Source organism: Petaurus breviceps, unplaced genomic scaffold, assembly GCF_028583685.1.
Source record: "Petaurus breviceps papuanus isolate PSGF00001 unplaced genomic scaffold, PetGlider_PUasm1.0 38, whole genome shotgun sequence".
Classification (NCBI taxonomy): Eukaryota; Metazoa; Chordata; class Mammalia; order Diprotodontia; family Petauridae; genus Petaurus; species Petaurus breviceps.
Window position 1 is genome coordinate 59550727 of NW_027186304.1, and position 22478 is coordinate 59573204.

At 38.3% G+C, this 22478-nt stretch overlaps 2 protein-coding genes across 2 annotated transcripts in view; both read right to left on the reverse strand.

Annotated features, from left to right (window-relative positions):
* The window catches only part of PXDNL (peroxidasin like), a 557041-nt gene that overhangs the window by 357287 nt on the left and 177276 nt on the right, over nucleotides 1–22478 (reverse strand). The window contains exon 2 of the mRNA XM_069099924.1: nucleotides 13474–13545. Coding sequence (XP_068956025.1) covers nucleotides 13474–13545 — 72 coding nt within the window. The remainder of the gene's footprint in view (nucleotides 1–13473; nucleotides 13546–22478) is intronic.
* PCMTD1 (protein-L-isoaspartate (D-aspartate) O-methyltransferase domain containing 1) overlaps nucleotides 1–22478 on the reverse strand; it is a 548363-nt gene that overhangs the window by 280475 nt on the left and 245410 nt on the right. The window lies entirely within an intron of this gene.

Consider the following 22478-nt stretch of genomic DNA (forward strand, 5'->3'; position numbering starts at 1 on the left):
AAAAAAAATTAAAAAATAAGAACTGAACAAAATACTCCAGGTGAAGTAAGACCAGGGCAGTCTACAGCTGCATTCTAATTTCTCTGATTCTGGCCACTAGTTCCCTCTTAATGCAATCTAAGATCCTATTCATTTTATGAAAGTCCTTGTCACACTATTAAGAGTCCACTAAAGGGGTGGCTAGGTGGCGCAGTCAATAGAGCACTGGCCCTGGACCAGCCCTGGAGTCAGGAGGACCCAAGGTCAAATCTGGCCTCAGACACTTAACATGGACTAGCCATGTGACCTTGGGCAAGTCATTTAACCCGAACTGCCCTGCCCTCCCTGCTCCAAAAAGCAAAAAAAAAAAAAAGAGTTCATGAAAACTCCAAGAATCTTTCAGATAAACTGCTATTTAACCATGTTTCTCCTACCCTGGTCTTGTGAGGTTTATTTTCTTTTCATTCAAACAAAAGACTTCACATTTATTCATTTTATTCCATTAGGCCCAACTTTTGATAAGGTCGATATCTTGTTGGATCCTATGATCCACTGTCATAGCTCCTCCTTTGGGCTTTACCTTCTAATAAGTCAATGATGAAACATTTGAATAGCAGAAGGTCAAGGAGGGATCAAAAAGGTTATGGGATCATATAACCAGAGCTGAAAAGGCCCTTAGAAGTATTCTAGTTTAACATCCCCATTTTCCAGATGAGTAAACTGAAGCCCAGAGAAGTTAAGAGGATTACCCAGAGCTACACAGAAAAGGCAGAAGAAGTATTTGAACTCCAGGCCTACAACTCCAATTTCAGCAATCTGATAGTCTTTTTTGCCTTCAAGTCAACAGACTTTCCATTTTACCATAAGGTCATAATTGAAAGCAGAAGCTTCTGCTGCAGATAATACATAGTAACTCTAAATTAAAAAGAATTCACATAGCCAACCATATTTCCCCTCGGCCTTTCCCTCCACGGCTTCCAGTTCCAACTCTGCCCAAGGAAAACGGTCATACCACAGTGACTCTTACAGGTCTAGACTGGCCACAGGTAACTTCTTGTTGCCTTGCTGGAGGATCCACTGGATGAGGAAATACCAGTTGGTAGCCTTCAGGTCAGTGATAACTAAGAGACTGTTCTAACATAACTGAACTGAATAGAGTCCCAGGACTTACCCAGGGTTAGGAAGAAACAGAATAGGCCCCTCCTAGTAGAGCAAGACTCTCAGCTTTGAGCTGGCTAAAGATTCTCAATTGTAGACATCAGATAGAGACCCAGGGGAGAAAAAGATGGTTTTTCTCATATCACCTTGTCACCTTTTAGCTCTTCCATGACAGTCACAAAGTCCTGCAGTCACCACTGTGATAATTAATAGGACACCACAGGTAGTTATTTATTTCCTTTTTTTTAAAGCATCTTGTTGTGGTTCAGACCTCATATTCTCTATAAAGAGAAAGCTACAAGAAAGTGATCCCCACAATTGAGCAAGAACATGAAAGCAAATATACACCATGGCTAAAATCAGGTGTGTGGCACTCTATTCACCCTCAATGTGTGATCATTTCCGATACCTATGTTATTATTGTTTGGAACAAGAACTTCATTATTAGAATCACCACTACCTAGGAAAGAGTAGAGAATTTAAATTACCCCAGGGAGTACTGTGTGATAGCCAGAGCCAAGGAATCATTTCAAACCCCACTAAAAGAAGATATCAATTAATCAACTTAAAGAATCATTTATATACATTAATGACTAATGCTTTCTTTTCTCCCTCCCTTTCTCTCTCCTTGCCTGACTTCCTCAAATCTTTCCTTAAATAAATGTTTGCTGAGCACCTACAATGTTGATGAGGTATGGGCTCTGGGAGCCCCCTCTAGCTATCCTTGAGTCCTTGAGGTACAGACTCTGAGAACCCCCCCTTGAACTCTGATTAAATTATCTCATTCGATGAGGCATTTGCATGAGGCCATAAGCCTTACATTGTGGCTGAGCCCAAACTTCAATTATTAGACTTCCCACCCTTGATCCTATCAAAATATCAGTCCACCCTTGAACTGTCCTAGCCCACCACTGTCTTTAGTCAGTGTAGCCTTCAGCAACTTCCCGCCCTTCATCACTCATTGACCTCATTAACTCCTCCTGAATTCTCTTCCCCAAACTCCTCCTCTAGACCACCCCTACATTCTTCCCACAACTTTCTGTATATAAGACCCCATCTTGTGTTCTTGTGAGTGAGAGTGTCATAGAATAGTGAGAGTACTGCAGAATGACCTAGCACAGACTTACTCTGTGTCTAATGCAAGTGAACCTTTAATAAACTTTACTTTTCTTTGCCTGAGAAACTCGAATCTAATTCATTCGGCAGGACCCGGTGTGTTGCTATTTTGGGGTCTCCAGAGCAACCCTAACTCTCTTTATGGGTAACCTCTTCAATGTTAGATCAAGGTAAACTGACCTTCTTGCTAATCCTCACAAAAATCCCTGTTTCCTTTCTCTCTGACTTTGACACCACTGTATACTCCAAGTTCTGAACACACTCCTTCCCCTCTACTGCTTAGAAGCTTTCATTTCCTTCAAAAATCAGCTCAAGTTTCACCTTCTGCATTAAGCCTCTCCTGATCCCTTCATCTGCTCATGCCTTTACTGCCCCCACCCTTCAAATTGCCTTGTATTTATTTGGTATGTATTTTGTTCATACTTATACAGATGGTCCCAAAAGTCTCCAGGCAGCTTTATGCTATTAAGGCTTAAAACAGCACTGAGACTTGGAGGGAGACTGTGGATAAGCTCAAAGGAAATGAATCATGTAATGTGCTTTGCAAACCTTAAAGGACCATTTAAATGTTAGTTCTTCCTCTTGTTATTGGTACTTTGTTATTCCACTCTGCATCTCCTGCCCTGCTTAATTTCAACTCCAAGGAACAAGATTCCTTACCCCTAATGCCTCCAACCCACAAGGATAAGCTTATCACTTCTAAACTCACCACCCTGTTACTGACTCAATCCTTGATTGACACCATCTCCTTCTGTCTCTCTCCCCTCTGACTGAGGAGCTAAGGATGGAATACAAAACTCTTCCCAAGGCCCTCCTTCATAGAGAACAGAAACTAGACTCTCAAGGTCATTCTACTTTGCAACTGCTGCCTGCCCAATTTCAACTCACTGGGATACCGCCTGGCATCCCATTCCTTCTCCTTTCTTCCTGTCTCCTTTTCTGTGCTGCCTCTCCCTTTAAACTGTAAGTTCCTGGAGGGCAGGGCTGGGTTTTTTGGTTTTGTTTTTAATGAATTGTATTCCCAGCACTTAGCTTGTGCCTGGAATAGATACTTAATAAATGTTTATTACATAGAAATGGTTATTAGGTTACATACACGTCTCCTCTGATAACTGAATGTAAGTTCCTTGAGGTCAAGGACTGTTTCATTTTTGTCTTTATAATCCTAGTGTCTAGTAAAGTGCTTGGAATATACCGGATGCTTAAAAAATGCTTACTGATTATAGCACAGTAGTGAATCTACAATATCAACAATGTAGATAATTCCTCAAAAAAAAATTACCTATCACAACCCACCCAGACCTTCTAATCCTGCACTGTTCTTAACCATGCCCTTCCATGGTCCAACTCAATGTCCTGGAGATGTCCTCTAGTTCTTTTAATCAGTCAGCTAACAAGTATTGTAAGCGTCAAGTGAAACACGCTGGGGGCACAAAGCAAGACCAGCCAGTTATGGGCCTGAATGCCTGGGAAGATGATGGGGCTTTTAATAATAATAGGGATCAGGAGGGGGAAGAATTTAGAAGAAAAGATTAGTTTCTTTGGTTATACTGAGCTTGAAAGGAGACAACTGGTTCCATGTGTCATAAAGTCCACTGGAGATCTGTGACTAAATAGAGATTGACAACAGAGAGAAAGGATAGATCTGGGAATCATCAGTATAGGAAATGAGAAGAGAAACCCCAGAAATTGGTAAAATCACCAAGATTGATGATGGTGATGTTCAGTCATCAGGACTCTTCATGACACCACTTGGGGTTTTCTTGGCAAAGATACTAGAAGGGTTTGCCATTTCTTTCTCCAGATCATTTTACAGATAAGGAACTAAGGAAAACAGGGTTAAATGACCTGCCAAGGGTCACACAGCGAGCAAGTATCTGAGGCCAGATCTGAATTCAGGAAAATGAGCCTTCCTGACTCCAGGGCCAGTACTCCCATCCACTATGCCACCTAGCTGCCCCAATCACCAAGATACATTAGAGTAAAAAAGAGAAAGGGCTCCAGACAAAACCTTGGAGGATACCCCTTGGTGAATGGGTTGAAATGGATAAAGAACCAAGAAAGGAGATCAAATAGGGGTAGTTTCCTGCATATTGATGCAAAGGTTAAGTTTTCTTAATTTTATCCCTATTAGGGATAAGAGATCACCCTTCTTTCCAGGTCATCTATGATGTGCTAGATGTTTGAGTGATACTGACATAAAAATGTCATTGTCCTTCCTGATTTTAATATCTGAATATGAATATTTGAAAATAGGAGTATGAAAGAATTCCGGGTTTAACTGAATGTCAAATTAAGAGTACATTAGAAAATCTAATTCCTAGTTATTGATCTTAGACAAATCATATCACTTTTGACTTTTGTTTTTATTAATCTATAAAGTTTATTAATCGTTAGGGATGGGCCAGTTTTAGAGTTTTCCACTCCCTTCCCCCTCCCCACCTTACTGTCCGAGGCTTGCTGTTACTGTTCTAGTCCTGCTTCCTTACTTGAGTCCATGACCTGCAATCACCAATATCACAGCAGGCCTGATAAAAAACTCGTGTTTTTCAGGAGCTCAGGTCATTTCACATCTGTACTGTCTCTTCTAAAGTTCGCTCCTGTTTGTTTAGAAAAGCCTTCACAGCCTGTAAGTGTGAAGGAGAGCTGATTGGTATCCGCATTGACAAAGAAAGTATTCTACAGGGGCCATTTTCTACATCTGCAGATGACATGTGTTATGATTTTAGATTTTATGGTTAGTCTATAAGCACCATCTGCCCTCTTTGGTCTCTTGCCCTTTACATAAGGTCTTACCATGTGGTCTCACTTAAAACAAACAGAATTGAGCTGATTTTCAGTTATTTTGTTGTTGTTGCTTAGTCATTGTTCCTTGAACCAGATTTTGGATTTTTTTAACATTAGAATTATATTTTCATATAATTATAAGTTGTTATATAATTATGTTATAATTACATTATAATTTATTGGAGTAACAAGGAATTCAGAACTGTGATGTTTTTTCCAATATGGGATCCTTCTAGTGTGGAAAGTCTCTTCACTAATGCAGATAGGCAATTTGTCTATAACTCACAGTTTTAGAGTCTCACCTGGGGTGCTGTGGGGTTATAATTTGTTCTTTGTAGTCACAGGAACTAGTATGTGTCTGAGGTTAAACTTGAATACAATTTTTCCTAACTCCAAGGTCAGCCTTTGATGCCAATCTGACTCTCTTTTTATACATAATAAGAATAATGGTGATAACTTCTTTATAAATGATCATAGATTGACAGAGACTCTTATTTTGAAAATGTGGAAAGTTAAGGAAAGTTAAGGAAACCCAAGGAAAGTTAAGTGACCTCTCCAAGGTCATACAGATAGTAAGCAGCAGAGGTATTCTAACTCCAGAAAAAATGCCTTTTCCACTGTATTGATATGATTAGATCACTATCTTTCAAGGTCCCCCTACCATGTAGATTAGGCTGTGGGGTTTTGTTTTGTTTTGCTTTGTTTTTCCCTTAAATACTACAAAACTGTCCTTAAGATATCATTGACCTAGATAGCCAAGGGTTAAGTCTTATACTCCATGATGCAACCTTCTGGTGGCCCCTAGCCAGATGTACATGGGTTCTTGGCCACGTAATGGCATAAAAAAGATATTGAATCAAGGTTCTTGAGACTTGAACCACGAACTGGTTCAAGTCACCACACCCTGACCTGCCAACTAGATTTGTTTCCAAAAGGAAGTGTGGGGTAACTCTTTTACCAAAGATAAGTGCCACTATATAATTATTGAGTATTCTATGTTAGGGTTAAGCAAATTTTCTTTTGTTAACTGTTGAATGAATTATGTGGTTAACCTATACCATGGTGCTGATCACAGTACAGGCTTGACCTAATCATCGTGTCTTCCTAAGTACTCTGTTATTCACAAAATGCTTTCTTTCCAAAATCCCAATGAAAAGGGTAGCACAAATATTAGTACACTGATTTTAAAGAGAGGAAACCTGAGGCTCTGAAACTTTCTAGGCAGCTAAATAGCACAGTGGATAGAGCACTGGGTCTAGAATCAGAATTATGTGAGTTTAAATGAGGTCTCAGACACTTACTGGCTGTGTAACTCTGGACAGATCATTTAACAGTCTTTCAACTGTTAAGGATAATAACAGTACCTGCCTCCCCAGGTTTACCTGAGGATCAAATGAGGTATTATATATAAAGGGCTTAGCACTGGGCCTGGAACTTGGTAAGGTACTTAGTAAATGTTTATTCCCTGCTCCTCCCTCTCATCCCCCCAGGTTACACAGCTACTAAGTAGAGTAAGAATTTCCAAGTTCAGAGGTGGCTAGATAGTGCAGTGAAGAAAGTACCAGCCCTGGAGTCAGGAGGACCTGAGTTCAAATATGGCCTCAGATACTTGCTACTTACTAGCTGTATGATCTTGGGTAAGTCACTTAATCCCAATTGCCTTGCCTTCCCCCCTCCAATATGAAAAAAGAAAAAAAAAGAATATCTAACTACAATTCTTTTCAATATCCTGGACTTCCTCACATCAAATAAAATTATACTCTCACTCTCAAATGAATAGGTAGACAATTTTTCCATTTCTATCATGATATTGCACTTGTATTTGAAAAATCCAATGTAATGGCTCCATTAAAATTTGAAAACTAAGAAGACTGAATGGGTCTCAAATCTGGTTTCGACAGTGCAAATATATTGCAAGTAGGTGAGAATTTTGTGTTAATAAGTGAGACTTCATCTAGTAGAGACACACTCCCTTCACACAGATTTTGTTTTATCATACTTTTTTTTCTTCAAAATTAAACTACATGAAAAGAAAGTAAGTAGATAATCATCCAAATGCAAAATATTGATAGAGACAAAGAAAAACAAAAAACAATCCCTGACCTCAAGGAGCTCACATTCTCATTGGGAAAGCAACACGCAAACAATTGTGTTCATACAAATAAGCACAATAGAAAGAAGGGAATATTGAGAGGGAAGGCCCTAGAAATGACTGGGTTAGAAGGAGAAGGAAAAACCAAGACAGACCTTTTGCAAAGGTGAGATTTGAGTTGAGCATTGAAGGAAGCTAGTGAAGCTAGGAACAGAAAGCAAAAATAAGCCTAGCTTCAACTATAACATCACCTTTAAAGAAAATACTGGAGGGGAGACAAGCAGAGAGAAAAAAGGAGAGGAGAGTGGAAGGAAAGGGAAGTGAGGCAGAAGGGGGGGGGGGGGGGGGAAGAGAAAAAGGCAAGGTTCCTAAATCCCCAGAAAGGACTTTTTAAGGGAAAACACTCATAGACTGGTAATAGGAAACTCAATTCTTCTTTCCAAGAAGGCAGACTAAAGAAAACAGGACAGCAGAGGGAGCACCTTGGTGCAGACCAGACCAGTGTTGTCTCCAGATGGGTCAGGAAACTGCCTCTTGATCTTGGAAGAGGAGATTCAACATTTAGCTCACACCACGTCTGGAATATGGTACAAACACTCCTCCTCAGCTCCAGATATTTCAGATGCAATGTTAGTTCCTCATTACCTTACTAAGGGAACTGAGGTGATTAGAACAGCAAGTAATTAACTGTGGGAATTGAGTGAGCCACAAAACCCCATCTTGTGACTTAATTTTGGAGCTAGCTCAGTTACCTTTCTATTCAATTATGGTCTAGTCCAATTTTTGTTTCAAGAGAAAACATTATTCAACTGTGGGAATTGGGAGAAAAACCTTATTGTATTGTTTGAACCTAGCCCTGCATGGCTGGGAAGCTGGACAATCCTCACTGCTGCATAGAGACACTTAACTTAGGGACCTAGATTATGCTCACCAGAAACTCAGTCAGATCCAAAAACTGATGTGAGTTTTCTCAAAATCATATATCTTAAGCAACCCACACCCCATAATGATCAATCATCTACATATTCCTTTGATTGTTTACAGACACCTTGGGGGTGGGACACCTCCATTTCTGAGTTCAAGAGTACCCAATCTTTCATCCAAACAGAAATCGGATTATTATTATTGTTTCCTTTTCATTGATTGGCCTTTTTGATTAATTGTTTTTAATGTATTAAAACCTGCAGTACAAAGCAGAGGAAGGATTCTGGTCCCATTCTGTCAGGCAATGGACATGCATTACTTAATAAATTAATGCACTCAGAAGATCAAACCTTTGTTTCCTTAGTCACTGCAACATAACAAAAGGACCAGAATCAGCTTTATTTCCTGTAGCGACATATCTTTATCAGCTTGGTATAAGGTTTAATATGAATGGTCAAAGCATTTCAGACCTAGAAGGAATTTAGTGATGATGTAACCCAACTCCTCCCATTTAACAGATAAGAAAACCAGAGATGTGAAGGGACTGGCCCAAGATCATAGTCCCTATGGGCAGCTAGGTGATACATTAGATAAAGTGCCAGACAGAGTCAGGAAGACTTCTTTTCCTGAGTTCAAATATAGCCTTAGACACTTACTAGTTGTGTGACTCTGAGCAAATCACATAAGGCTTTTTGCCTCAGTTCACTCATCTGTAAGATAAGCTAGAGAAGGAAATGGCACACCACTCCAGTATCTTTGCCAAGGAAATCCCATAATGGGTAACAAAAAGTAAGATGTGACTAAACAATAACAACAAAACAGCATAGCATCTTCCTTATAGGGTTATGAGGACCATATGAGATAACAAAGGTGAAGTGCTTTGCAAATCTTAAAATGCTATGTATAAATGCTAATAATAATTATTATTACACAGATAGAATTCAGGTATACTGATAGCACACTACATGAAGGTGCCTTGTTCTTTTGGCCATATATTTTTTTAAATATTAACCCAAAAAACCCTATCCCACCAATAATGACTTTCCCACAGAAAAATCATAGAACCTTTAGAGTTGAGTCATTGGAAGTCATGCAGTTGGCAGTGTTACACAGTGTGGATAAAGCTGGGCTTGTACTGGTTGAATGACCCTCTGGGTAGATCATTCTAATTCTCAATGCCTCAGGCAACTCTGTAAAACAAGAAGTTTCAGAGAAAGTACAGATCTGCTCTGGTAGAAGGGATTTTCTCACTAGAAAATCTCCCTACATCTGTGAGATCAAGGGTCCATTAGCTGCCCTTCCCCAAAATAGTCATGTAGTATAACTTCTGTAAGATACATTTAAAATTTCCAAAGATACTAAATTTAGATAGTTCGTTATTTTATTTATTTTATTCTGAACTTAAGAAATAAAACAAGGGGCGGCTAGGTGGCAAAGTGAATCAGGAGGACCTGAGTTCAAATCTGTCCTCAGACACTTAACACACAAACTAGCTGTGTGACCTTGGGCAAGTCACTTAACCCCAACTGCCCTCCAAAAAGCAAAATTTAAAAAAAAGAAATTAAACAAGTATTTCCATACCATAGTAGAATGGGGGGGGGGGGGACAATTGTACATGAAACTACAAATCTATTAGTTTACAATCTAGTTTGGATATGATAAACAGATAGATATTCTACATACAATGATATGGAAGACAGATGTTGGTTAGAATTGTAGACAATATAAAATACTTGGAAGTCTATCTGCCAAGACAAACTCAAGAACTATAAGAACACAACTATAAAAACTTTTCGCACAAATAAAATCAGATCTAAACAACTGAAAAAATATTTATTGCTCATGTGTAGGCCAAGCTAATGTAATAAAATAAAAATAACAATTCTACCTAAATTAATCTATTTATTCAATGCCATACCAATCAAACTATCAAAAATTATATTACAGAGCTAGAAAAAATTTTAACAAAAATTATCTGGAAGAACAAAAGCTCAAGAATATTACAGGAATCAATGAAAAAATGCAAAAGAAAGTGGTCTAGCCATACCAGATGGCAAACTGTATTAAAAAGTGTTACTTACCAAAATAATCTGATATTGGCTAAGAAATAACGTAGTGGATCAGTGGTAGATTAGATTCACATTACATTATAGTAAATGAGTAAAGTAATCTAGTGTGTGATAAACCCAAAGATACAAACTCCTGGAACAAAAAACCTCATTATCTGACAAAAACTGTTGGGAAAACTGTAAAACACTAAGGTAGAATTAGGTATAGACCAACAGATCACACCATACACCAAAAGAAGGTCAAAACAGGTACGTGATTTAGACATAAAAGGTGATGCCATAAGCAAATCAAGAGAGCATACAAGTTTTATCTGTTGGCTTTATAGATAAGGAAATAATTTAGGGCCAAAGAAGATATAGAGAGCATTATAAGATATGAAACAGATAATTTTGATTATATAAAATTAAAAAGTTTTTGCACAAACAAAACCAACCCAACTAAAATTATAAGGAAAGTAGAAAAATGGGGGGAAATTTTACTTTAAGTATCTCTGATAACAGCCTCATTTCTCAAATATATACAGAACTGAGTCAAATTTATAAAAATAAGAGCCATTCTTCAATTGATAAATGGTCAAAGAATATGAACAGGCAATTTTCAGACAAAGAAATCAAAGCTATCTATAACCACATGAAAAAAATATTCTAAATAACTATTGATCAGAGAAATACAAATTGGAACAACTCTGAGATACCACCTCATATCTATCAGAGTGGATAAGATGATAAAAAGGGAAAATATTGAATAGGGAATATGGGAAAACTGAGACACCAATGCACTCACTGTTAGTAGAGTTGTGAACTGACCCAACCATTCTGGAGAGCAATTTGGAAATCTGCCCAAAAGGCTATCAAACTGTGCAATACCTTTAACCAAGAAATAGCACTGTTAGGTCTCTATCACCTGACCACTAGCTAATACAAGGCTTTTTTTAGGCTATAGCACCTCAATCAAATGTCTACTAAGGCAGAGAGATTTGTAACCCACATCCAGAATGGGCATACGCAGCTCAAGGCGGTCACAGCTCCTGGAAACAAGAAGTGAAGTTAGTAATTTTTAACCAATTATATCACTTTTTTCATTCATTTGTGATGATGTGTCATAATATTTCCTTGCTAGCACACTGGTATGATACCCAAATGGTCAGCGAGGTGGCACAATGAAGAGTGAGCTCAAGGTCTGGACTCAAGAAGGCCTGAGTTCAAGTTTGATCTCGGATACTAACTAGCTGTGTGACACTGGACAAATCACTTAGCCCTGTTTGCCTCAGTTTCATCATCTGTAAAATGAGCTAGAGAAGGAAATGAGAAGCCACTCTAGTGTCTTTCCCAAGAAAACCCCAAATGAGGCCATGAAGAGTCAGCCATGACTAAAAGAACTGAACAACAACAACTAGTATGCAAAATAATTACAATGGGGTAGCAACATCAAAGATAACTATTTTAATTGGAAAATTATATTCCTTTTCACTTAGAACAAACTTTCTTAATGTTTTCTGTGTCGTGGGCCCCTTTAGCAGTCAGGCCTTGAGACCCTTCTCAGATACTGGTTTTTTAGCTTTTTTTTTTTGGCTTTTTGGGAGAAGGCAGGAAAACTGGGGTTAAGTTACTTGCCCAAGGTCACACAGGTAGTTTTGTGTTGTGTATGATTTGAACTCAGGTCCTCCTGACTCCAGGGCAGGTGATCTATTCACTGTGCCACCTAGCTGCCCCACAGATAGTGTTTTTAAATGCATAAAATAAAATATATAGGATTAAAAAGGGAAGCAATTATTTTGAAATACAGTTCTCAAAATACTAAAAGAAAAAAAAATTAAGGCCCCAGGGTAAAAATCTGTGTTCTATATGAGCTATTTTTTTCTTTATCTTTTGATTTTAGAGAAAAGTTTCCCTGCTCCTAAGAGACATTTTGATCTTCTTTATTTTCAAAATGAGGAAACTGAGGCCAGGAGAACATAAGGTAACAGAAAGTCATGCAACCTAGTTGGCACCCTAACTTGCGATGGAAAGGTCACATGCTATAATGCAAAGACTAAAATCACAGTCCAAAGCCTCAGTGGTTTCCAGAAAGGTTCTATCAGATATACAAATTCACTTCACCTCAGTTTCCTGACCTATAAAATGAAAGCCTGGACCAGACTAAAACCCATTTCAGTTTTTTTGTTTCCCTCCAGGAGTTAAGCCTATTGAAGTGTTCTATGGGCTTAAGATACCAAGCATTGCCAGCCTGAAATAAGTAACACTTGCACTGGACTCCCCCTCCATAACCACTCTTTCCCATCCCTCAAAAAAACAACAAAAAACAACCCTACTTCCTAGATCAGGGTGACTAACAAAAACATGCCAGTTTCTAGATGGTTTATAAACAAACAAACCAGAAATTTTTAAACAAATAAGCTTAAGGAATTAACCAATTAATCTTTGTACTGTGTATTTTCTATTCAAGGAGTGTCTCAGAAACAAATAAGATTAAGTAAAATAGTGCACTGAATCACCGAGTCCGAGTCCGTAGTTCAGAAGGTGACCCAATGAGTCTCCTCATTACCAGGAAGCAAGAGTCAGGGGTTCCAGACCTTTGCCACATGCTATTTCACTATCCCCCAATTTCCAGCCAGGATATAATATAACATAAGGTAATAGAAACTTCAAACTCCCAAATCAGGGAGTGGGACAAGATCAGGTAGTGTTGCAGGAGATGAACACGATGTGAAGTTTCCTTATTCCAACTCTACCTTTTGCTCCTTTCAGTTTCATGCAATTTCTGTTTTCCACTTTGTAGTTTCTAGAGCCCTAAATGTAGTGATGGGTAGATCAACTACCTGGTGAATAAGAAAAGAAAAAAGTGGCTTCCTCTCATGCTTGCTTCCTAGCATCCTCTCACCTAGGTTTTACCTCAGACCGATGACTCAGAAATATACCCCCTGAGAAAACTGAATTCTATTCTAGTCATTCCATATCCATATACAAAAGACTAAAGAAAATGGGTAGAAGGCAAAGGGCAGAATTTTACTGACTAACCCTAATGCAAATATCTCACCCCATCTCTCCCATTACCCTGCATTTACTTTGTTTCTCAATATTGACAAGATTAATTTCCCATAGAAAGCTGAAACCTAGAACTGAAAAAGATCTTTTTTTAATACAAGCTTTAATTTCCAATGAGGTTTTCCTTTCTCAACAAATAGATTTTTCTCTTGTTTATGGAACCAAGAATACTTTATAGGAAATGATAGCAAATTCTTTATAATGTACAAATATGTAATCAGATAAACTGATATCAATGTAGTGATATAAGTCTAATAAATACTGTCCACCATAAAATCCTACTGATAAGTCATCAATACTCACAGAGTGTTCAAATTCTTGAGTTTCTTAAAGGAGCCAGATGGAATTTCTCGTATTCTGTTAAATCGCAAATCCCTGGAGACACAGGGGGAAAGAGGGAGAAAGAGGATTACATATTAATTCTAATTTCATTATTACTTTCAAATGTTTTAAGGTTTTCAATCTTTTAAAACTAAAACTGTTACCATTGATGTTCTTTTGCCAATTTACAAACCTCACCCAAAGCTTCCATGTTTGTTCAGTAAAAATCTTCATTCAGAAGCCCCATTTCTCTCTAACACGCAAGGCTAAGCCTTTGCTAGTGGTGTTATACAAATATGCCTTAACTTTTGTTATGCTTCCAGTCTTTTTGGGGGGCAAAAATCATATCTCTAACCCCATGTCCCTAATACTATACCTACATTAATGCCTAGATATTGTTGTCATTATGGAAATACAAATTAATGTGGCAAAGACCTGCTGTTTCCTTAATAACTACAACACAATAATAATTGGTGCAAATTATCACAAGGTTTTTCATCCGTTAACATTTTATTAAATTATTAACATAATTATCCGTTAACATCCGTTAACAGAGAGCCACTGCTAAAGTGAATAATTAAGCCAGTTATTGACATAATATATTTTGTTTATAGTAATTTTCCTAAAACCATGTTTGGTCAATGGTCTTCTAAGCAAGAACTCATTCAAGGCAAATAATATGATGAAAACTTTATTAACAGATTTAGTACAAAAGTAGCATGACTCCATCAAGAATAGATCATATCACATTAATCTCATTTCTTTTTTTAATAGTGTTACATGACAACTGGGTTAGAGATATGCTATAGATAGAGCTATAACTAGAATGCGGCAATTGAACTTTGTCCCAGGATACACAATTTAGAGGATTCTGACAGTATATGAAGTTCTTCAGCACCGAGAAACAAAAAACTGAGCAGCTAGTTTATAAGGATAATTAGATACAATAAGAAGCTATCAAATGGTAGGTTGGAGTATATTCCTCCTCTACCACAACTTTCTTCCTTCATCCCTACCTCTCGAATCTGTCTTCCATGGACACATTTCTCATTATAGCTATTGCCACAGACATAGTATAGCTAATATCGCTAGATTTCAAAAAAAATTGACAATGTTTCTAATGTTAGCCTTGTGAATGAGATGTAGGAATGTGAGCTAAATTATTGAACAAGTAGGTTCAGGACTAGTGACTGAATGACTGGACGCATTGGGGTAGATAAAGTAATTAATAGTAAAATAATTAATTAGTAGTTATTAAATAATTAATTAACAAAATAATTAATTTGTAGTTATTAAATAATTAAATTGGTAGTTAATTAATTAGTAGTTATTAAAGTAATTAATAATGCGATATTATTTTTGGAGGAATTTCTTTAGAGGAATATCCCAGAATCTGTGCTTGACCCTGTTCTGTTTAATATATTTATCAATGACTTGAATCAAAGAATAAATGGAATACTTATCAAATCTGAAGAGGAAACAATGCTAGGAGAGAGAGCCGAAAACTTGGATCCTGACTCAGGATCCAAAAAGAGAAGTCTAGAATGTGGTGCCAAATATCAAAATGTGTAACATAATAGTGATAAATAAAAATTCTTACACTCAGGTTCAAAAAATCATGCACAGAAATGCAATATGGAGGAGATATGTCTAGAAGAGTGTTCTCATCAATGATTCTTGGGAGTTTTAATGGACATCAAGTTCAACATGAAGCAAGAGGATAACATGGCAGACCCCCAAAGATGAATGCAATTTTAGATTACATCGCTAGAGGCATAGTGTCCAAAATAAGGGTCATAGTGCCAGCCTCTTGAGGGCAGGGGCTGTTTTTGCTTTTTTTTTTTTTTCTATCTCTAGCACTTAGCACAGACAGCACTAGCACATAGTTACTTAATAAATGCTGATGTTTCCACTTTATTATCCCACTGAGCCCCATTCAGAACACACTGGGAGGATGGTATTGAGTTTGAAGGATCACATTTCAGGAATGCCTTCGAAAGCTCAAGAACATTAGAAGGCAACTATGCAGGATGTTGAGGGATCTGCCACATGAGGATCAGCTGAAGGAGATTTAAGCTTGCTACAAGGAAAAATGTCCCAGTCGCTGAAACTGTCCAAAAGTATCAAACATGATCATGGATATAAAACACTTGAAGACTTTAAGACCTATATAAATGTCAGTTATTAATATTATAAATTAAGATTCCTTGGGAGGTATCTGGTTCTCCCTCACTGATGATACACAAGCAGAGATGGTGTGGCAATTTGTTAAGGATGGTATAGAGGATATTCCTGTTGAGGCAGAGGTTGGTCTCTGAGGTCCCTTCCCACTGTGAAATTCTGTGATTCTATAAAAATAAATTCCCTCTTGTCATGTTCCATCAATTATGCCTATTCTGTCTTTCATTATCAATCTCGTGCTCCACTAGCTTCTTCCCTTATTCCTCAGAGCCTATTCAATTATCTCTAACTTTCCTCACATGGAGGAGAGGGTGTCTCTTACTCCCTCAAGTGACTATACTATATGATTTCTCTACTTCAAAGCATAGATTACACTCATTGCTTTCATTTCCTTTCCTCCCCCTCCCTTCTAATTTCCCACAGTCTGAGTTTTACCTGGGAAAGCCCCAGAAGTAGCTTTCTTCAAGGTCAATGATATCCCAAATGTCAAATTCATTGACCTTTTTTAATTGTCATATTCCTTGCAACACTGTAGCACTCACTCATTCTTGTCACTGACACTCCCCATAAGTGAGCAATTCTGCCTATATTTCCTTCAATGGCTCCACTTTTTCCTCTCCCTAAATATAAGCATAACTCGATACTATCCTCATCCTTCTTTCCTCTCTATACAAATCCCCCACTTGACAATCGCATATACCATGTAGCAGCAAGCACCCCAAGAGTCCTCAGGGTTTGCTGCCCATACAGGTTCTTGGATCTGCTTTGTTAAAGGAAAGCAACTCAAAATGGGTTAACAAGCTTACTTTAATCAGTCAGACATATATCATTTACCTTGTTCAGGGGAAAAGGTCAGCATCCCGAACTTCAAAGTATACAGGCAGAATTATCAAGACAGAAACAGATCAAGTAGACAGATTTCCAAACTGTCCAACCATTATATCCATACCCAGTCAACATCTGGGTTTCCACATCTGGGTTTTTCAAAGCCGGGGGGGGCCCTGGACAACGGCTTCCCAGAATACAGATCAAATCACAGAACACTTCTCAAAGTGAGCCCCCAAAACAAAGCTACACCTCAGGGCTTATATAGCCTTCTCCTGGCTCAGAGAATGTAACAACCTTATTGACCCACTGGCCAATCAAAAAGTATCTACTGAAAAACAAGCCTCCCACCCCAGGCTTCAGGTGCACTTTAGCGTAGGGGCAGGGAAGATCTTCCAAATTTGCATTCCCATTACATACCACCCCCCTACAATTTAAATGATCATTTCTACTTGGACAATTCTCCCAAATACACTTCTAATCATGTTCCCTACTCTAAATTTTCATCTTGAATTTCCAATTACTTGTTGACCTCTATCTACATATCTTACCAGCACCTAACATTCCAAAAGTCCACAGCCTAATACGTTTATCAGCTATCACTACTCCCACCACACTCCCCCAAAAAATCTACTCCTATTTCTGATTTCCTAGATTCTATAAATAGTACCATCCTTCTCCTAATCACCTTTGTTAAAAACATCAAGGTCATCTCTCCAAACTTATCAATCTGTTAGCTGCCAAATTTGATAGCCTTTTCTCAATTCTCATCCTTTTTTTTTTACATTTACATCCTTTACATTTGCACCTTCATCTTTATATTATGAACATTTACATATCACTCCCTCTGTCATGAGAGATCTCTTATAACAAAGTGAAACAGTTAAATAAAACTAATAATAAATACAGTAACTTCATCTGAAAGTTTATGCAACATTTCAAATCTGTAGCATTCACAACTCTGAGTTTTTGTGATACAGGACTCTTTTAGTTAGCCTCCTACCTAGCTGACTCCTCCTCCTTAGTCTCCTCTGTAAGATTTTTATCCATATAATGGATAAGTATGCCCCCAAGGCACTGTCTTATGCCCACTACTATTTTCTTTCCATATTCTTTCACCTGGTACATTCATCAATTTCATTATGAAATTCATAATTTTGCTATCATTTTCATGCAGATGACTTCCAAATTTCTATATCCAGCCTTTGTTTTCTCAAGTGTTATTCACAAATCAGCAATTGCTTAATGGGCATTTTGAACTGGATATTCTATAGGCAATTCAAATTCAACATGTCCAAATAAGAATTCTATTACCTTTTCCCAAAAATCCATCTCTTATCAAGTTTCCTGTTTCTGTTGAGGGTACTACTTTTCTAGTCACTCAAGTATGAAATATTTGAATCACCTTCTTCATCCCCCCCATATTAAGGTCAGTTAGTAAATCTTGATGATTCTATTTCTACAACATCTGTCACATGCATCCTCTTCTCTCACATGGTTAACACCCTATTCTAGGCTCTTATCACTTCTCATCCAGACTCTTACCATAACCTATCAGGGAAGCTGCGGCCTCGAGGCCACATGTAGCCCTCTAGGTCCTCAAGTGAGGCCCTTTGAATGAATGCAAACTTCAGAGAACAAATCACCTTAATAAAAGGATTTGTTCTGTAAAACTTGGATTCAATCAAAAGGCTGCACCCCCGAGGACCTAGAAGGTTACATGTAGCCTCAAGACTGCAGGTTCCCCACCCCTACCCTTACCCCTACCCCTAAATATTTTTTTTTTTGCTTTTTTTTGGAGGGCAATTGGGGTTAAGTAATTTGCCTAAGGTTACACAGCTAGTTTGTGTGTGTGTGTGTGTGTGTGTGTGTGGGTGGGTGTTAAGTGTCTGAGGCCAGAACCGAACTTGGGTCCTTCTGACTCTGGGGCTGGCACTTTACTCACTGTGCCACCTAGCTAACCCCAAAGGCTGTATTTTTCTTTTTTTCTTTTTCTTTTTGGAGGAGGGAAGGCAGGGCAATTGGGGTTAAGTGACTTGCCCAAGGTCACATGGCTAATTTTTGTGTTGAGTGTCTGAGGCCGGATTTGAACTCAGGTCCTCCTGACTCCAGGGCTGGTGCTCTATTCACTGAGTAATTTTTTTTTTGCTTTCTGGAGGGCAATTGGGGTTCAGTGACTTGCCCAAGGTCACACAGCTAGTTTTCCTAAATATTCTTAAGGCACAAGTCTGCCCTTCTCACCACTTTACTCAAACTCTAGTGGTAACCTATGACCTCTAAGATCAAAGACAAAGTCCTCTGGTTTTTAAAGCTTTTAACAACCTGGATTCAGCTTACCTTTCCAGATTTATCATCTGTAACAATATCTTATACACCTTACAGGTCAGACAAATCAGTCACTTTCTTATTCCTAACATAACTACACTTTCTCACAGCTGCATCTTTGCTTTGGCTTTCTTCAATGCCTACCCTCCAGTCTCAACTCTGCCTCCCAGAATCCCTAACCTCCTTCAAACTAATTCCTGTGCTATCTTTTACATGAAGCATTTCCTGAACCCAGATGCTAGTACCCTCTCCTCCAAAATTACCTTGCATTTACTTCTTGATGCATACACTGTCTCCTTCAATAGACTCTAAGTCTGCTTAGGGCAGGGATTTTTTTCATTTTTTTTTGTCTTTGAATTTGCCTGATACTTAGAAGATGGATGGCATTTCACAAGTGCTTGTTGATTGACTGATTTTTGATATCTGCTTCTCCATTATCTTTCAGCCCCACTCAGTGACCACAAATCCCTAATGATTCTACCTTGATTCATTGACCTCTTTTCCATTTCTACTAGAAGTGTTTAGGTTCATACACATGGTGAAGTTGCATACAGCTTTCTAAATCACAAGTATTATCATGTTACTCCCTTGATTAAAAAAAAAACAAACCCTTCACTGATTTCCCATGGTCTACACAGACTTAAAGGGGAAATTCTTTACTCAACTAGGTGGCACAGTGAATAGAGCACTGGGCTGGGAATCAAGAAGACCTGAGTCCAAATCCAGCTTCAGGCACTTACTAGCTATGTGACCCTGGACAAATCATTTAGCCTCTGTCTGCCTCTGTTTTCTGAACTGTTAAACAGGGATGATAAAAACACCTTCCTGCCACGGTTGTTTTTATGGGCAAATGAGATATTTGTGAAGCGCTTAGCAAACAGCCTGACACATAGCAGGCACTTGATAAAATGACTTATCCCTTCCTTCCTTTAGTCTAACATTTAAGATCCACCATACTTTATACATAACTGACCTTTCTAGTATTATTCACTTGGTCTGCCCATCCCCCACACACACATACACACTCACTATAGTCAAACTCAATTATTCTCTTGCCAAGCACAACTCTCATTTTTCCTCCTCTGCCCCTTTGTTGATGTTATTCTTTCCACCTGGAACACCACACCCAGCTCACTTCTCCAATCTTTACTTGCTGAAATCTTACCCAGTGCTTTTAGGCTCAGCTTCCACCCAAATTTGTTCTTTTGGTCCTCCAAACACCCATATTTAGTATATTCAGTACTATGAATATTTAGCAGTATATTTACATTTCCCTTGGGGGTACCGAGTACATTTGACTTTATATTTTAGCTCTTTTGAATTTGTCATACACCTTTCTCTTTTTGAAGATGGGGACATATAATTGTGTGGTAGCTGTTCGAAAATCAGGATTCTTTAATGTACCCTTTGCAGTTCCTACTACAATACCCTGTATAGAGAGCAAACACTCAATAAATGATTGTTGGGTTGGTCTGAACAGGAAAATTCAATACAACACACATTTGTTAAACACCTACTGTGTGCCAAATGCTCTGCTGGATGTTAAGAATATGAAAAAAAAAATCAGTCCCTGCTCCCAAAGAGCTTACATTCAAATGAAAAATTCATAGATATGTTAGCATTATTATTATTCATGTATTTTCCAACTTGCAATTACAGCTTTAAAAAAGAAAAATTGTACTTGGAGAAATGCAGAAGATATTCAATAAAAGTAGGAAATTTTGCCACACTCTAAAAACTCAGTCCAGTTTCCTTTAAACCCAGTGTATCTCATTATCTTTTCCCTAGAGCCCAGTTTTCCAGAAGAGCCACAATTTCATAGTAGCTAATTTTCAATTAAAATGGGTAAATGATTTGCTGTGACTGTGCCTCATGGTTAAGCAGAAGCCCTGAGGTCTGCCTAAATGCCATGTGTCATCATTTAGTTTACTAAACTGGATGTTAAAATGAAAATACCCAAATTACATGGGTGCCCCCCCACAACCTCTTTTAAATGACAAGCTTCTAATGGCTAGTTGTGAAAGAAACTTTTTCTGGTTTGTTCATTGAACAAGCATTTATTAAGGACCTACTATGTGCAAAACACTGCTTGGTGCGGGGGGGGGGGGTCAAGGGGAGGGTGGCACAGAAATTAAAAAGATCACTTAGATACTAGAAGTTTTCTCAAAAAACCTACAACCTTTTGTAGACTCAGCAACCCATCAAAATGTTTCCATAATTTGTTTCTTCAACAATTGACTATCAACACATCACTAAATCTGCAACACAAAATATCTATTTAACCACCAAATGGAGTTATTAAGGATTGCACTGACCTAAATAACTGACAGGAGCCCTAGGAAATGCCATATTCACCCTAGTGATTATGCATTCTGCCCTACTCTAGAGGAAACTTCTGAGGTGGTGCTAAGCTCTCTGTGCTTCTGGGAGAATAGACGACCTTCCATCCTTCTGATTCTCTCTGGGTTTGTTTCACTGGTCGAAGAGATTTGGTGAATACATATTTACCTAATCAATATTAGATCTTGGATATCGCCTACTGGAAAATTCCACCCTCTTCTTAAATTTGCTCAATTTGACTAAACCCTATTTCATGTGACCATAAAATAATAAAATCAGCCAAAGAGAGAAATACCTGCTTAACTAAAGCATCTTTACTCTTTGTATAAAATTGATAAAAAATAAAATAAAATAGGGGCAGCTAGGTGGCACAGTGATTAGAGTGCTGGACCTGTAGTCTGAAGGACCTGAGCTCAAATCCAACCTCAGACACTTGACACTCACTAGCTATATGAGCTTGGGCAAGTCAGTTAACCCCAATTGCCTTGCCTTCCTTCCTCTAAACAAAGGAAAGAGAAAAAGAAAGAAAGGAAGAAAGAAAGGAAGAAAGAAAGAAAGGAAGAAGGAAAGAAAGAAAGGAAGAAAGAAAGAAAGAAAGAAAGAAAGGAAGGAAGGAAGGAAGGAAGGAAGGAAGGAAGGAAGGAAGGAAGGAAGGAAGGAAGGAAGGAAGGAAGGAAGGAAGGAAGGAAGGAAGGAAGGAAGGAAGGAAGGAAGGAAGGAAGGAGTAAAGAAGAAAATAGTACATTATAGAACATCTATCTTGTAGCCCTATACCCAACATCTTTCAGACTCAACTGCCCCCAGTGCAATATATAGGCATACCCCAAACCCAAGTTGCAGGACAAAGAGTTCCCACCATGGATGCTCACCCTAGAAGTAATAAGAAAAGTATAAGAAATACAACCCAATTCCCAAATGCTATTCAACTCGAGACTTGAGGGTCAGTTGGGGGTAGAAGGAAGAACAATGTGTAGATGAAGGCAGTGATATGTAAGAACTAGGGCCAAATCTCAATGTCACTGCTCTTCTTGCTTATTGTAGTTCAGTTGCCAGCAACAATCTCTAATCCTTTATTTTTTTTTAGCAATCAGGGTTAAGTAACTTGCTCAAGGTTACACGGATTTGATCCCCAGGTCATTCCGACTCTGGGGCTCTTACTCGCTGTGCTACCTGGCCGCCCCTTCTAATCCTTTTTTGACTGTTTCCTGAATTTGTCGATCACTAGTTCAAGAGATGGGCATAGGCAAGAGCAGGCCAGATGGGGAGCATCACTTCCTGTAGACTGTCATTTTGCCTTGTGTGCGTTTATTCTTCAC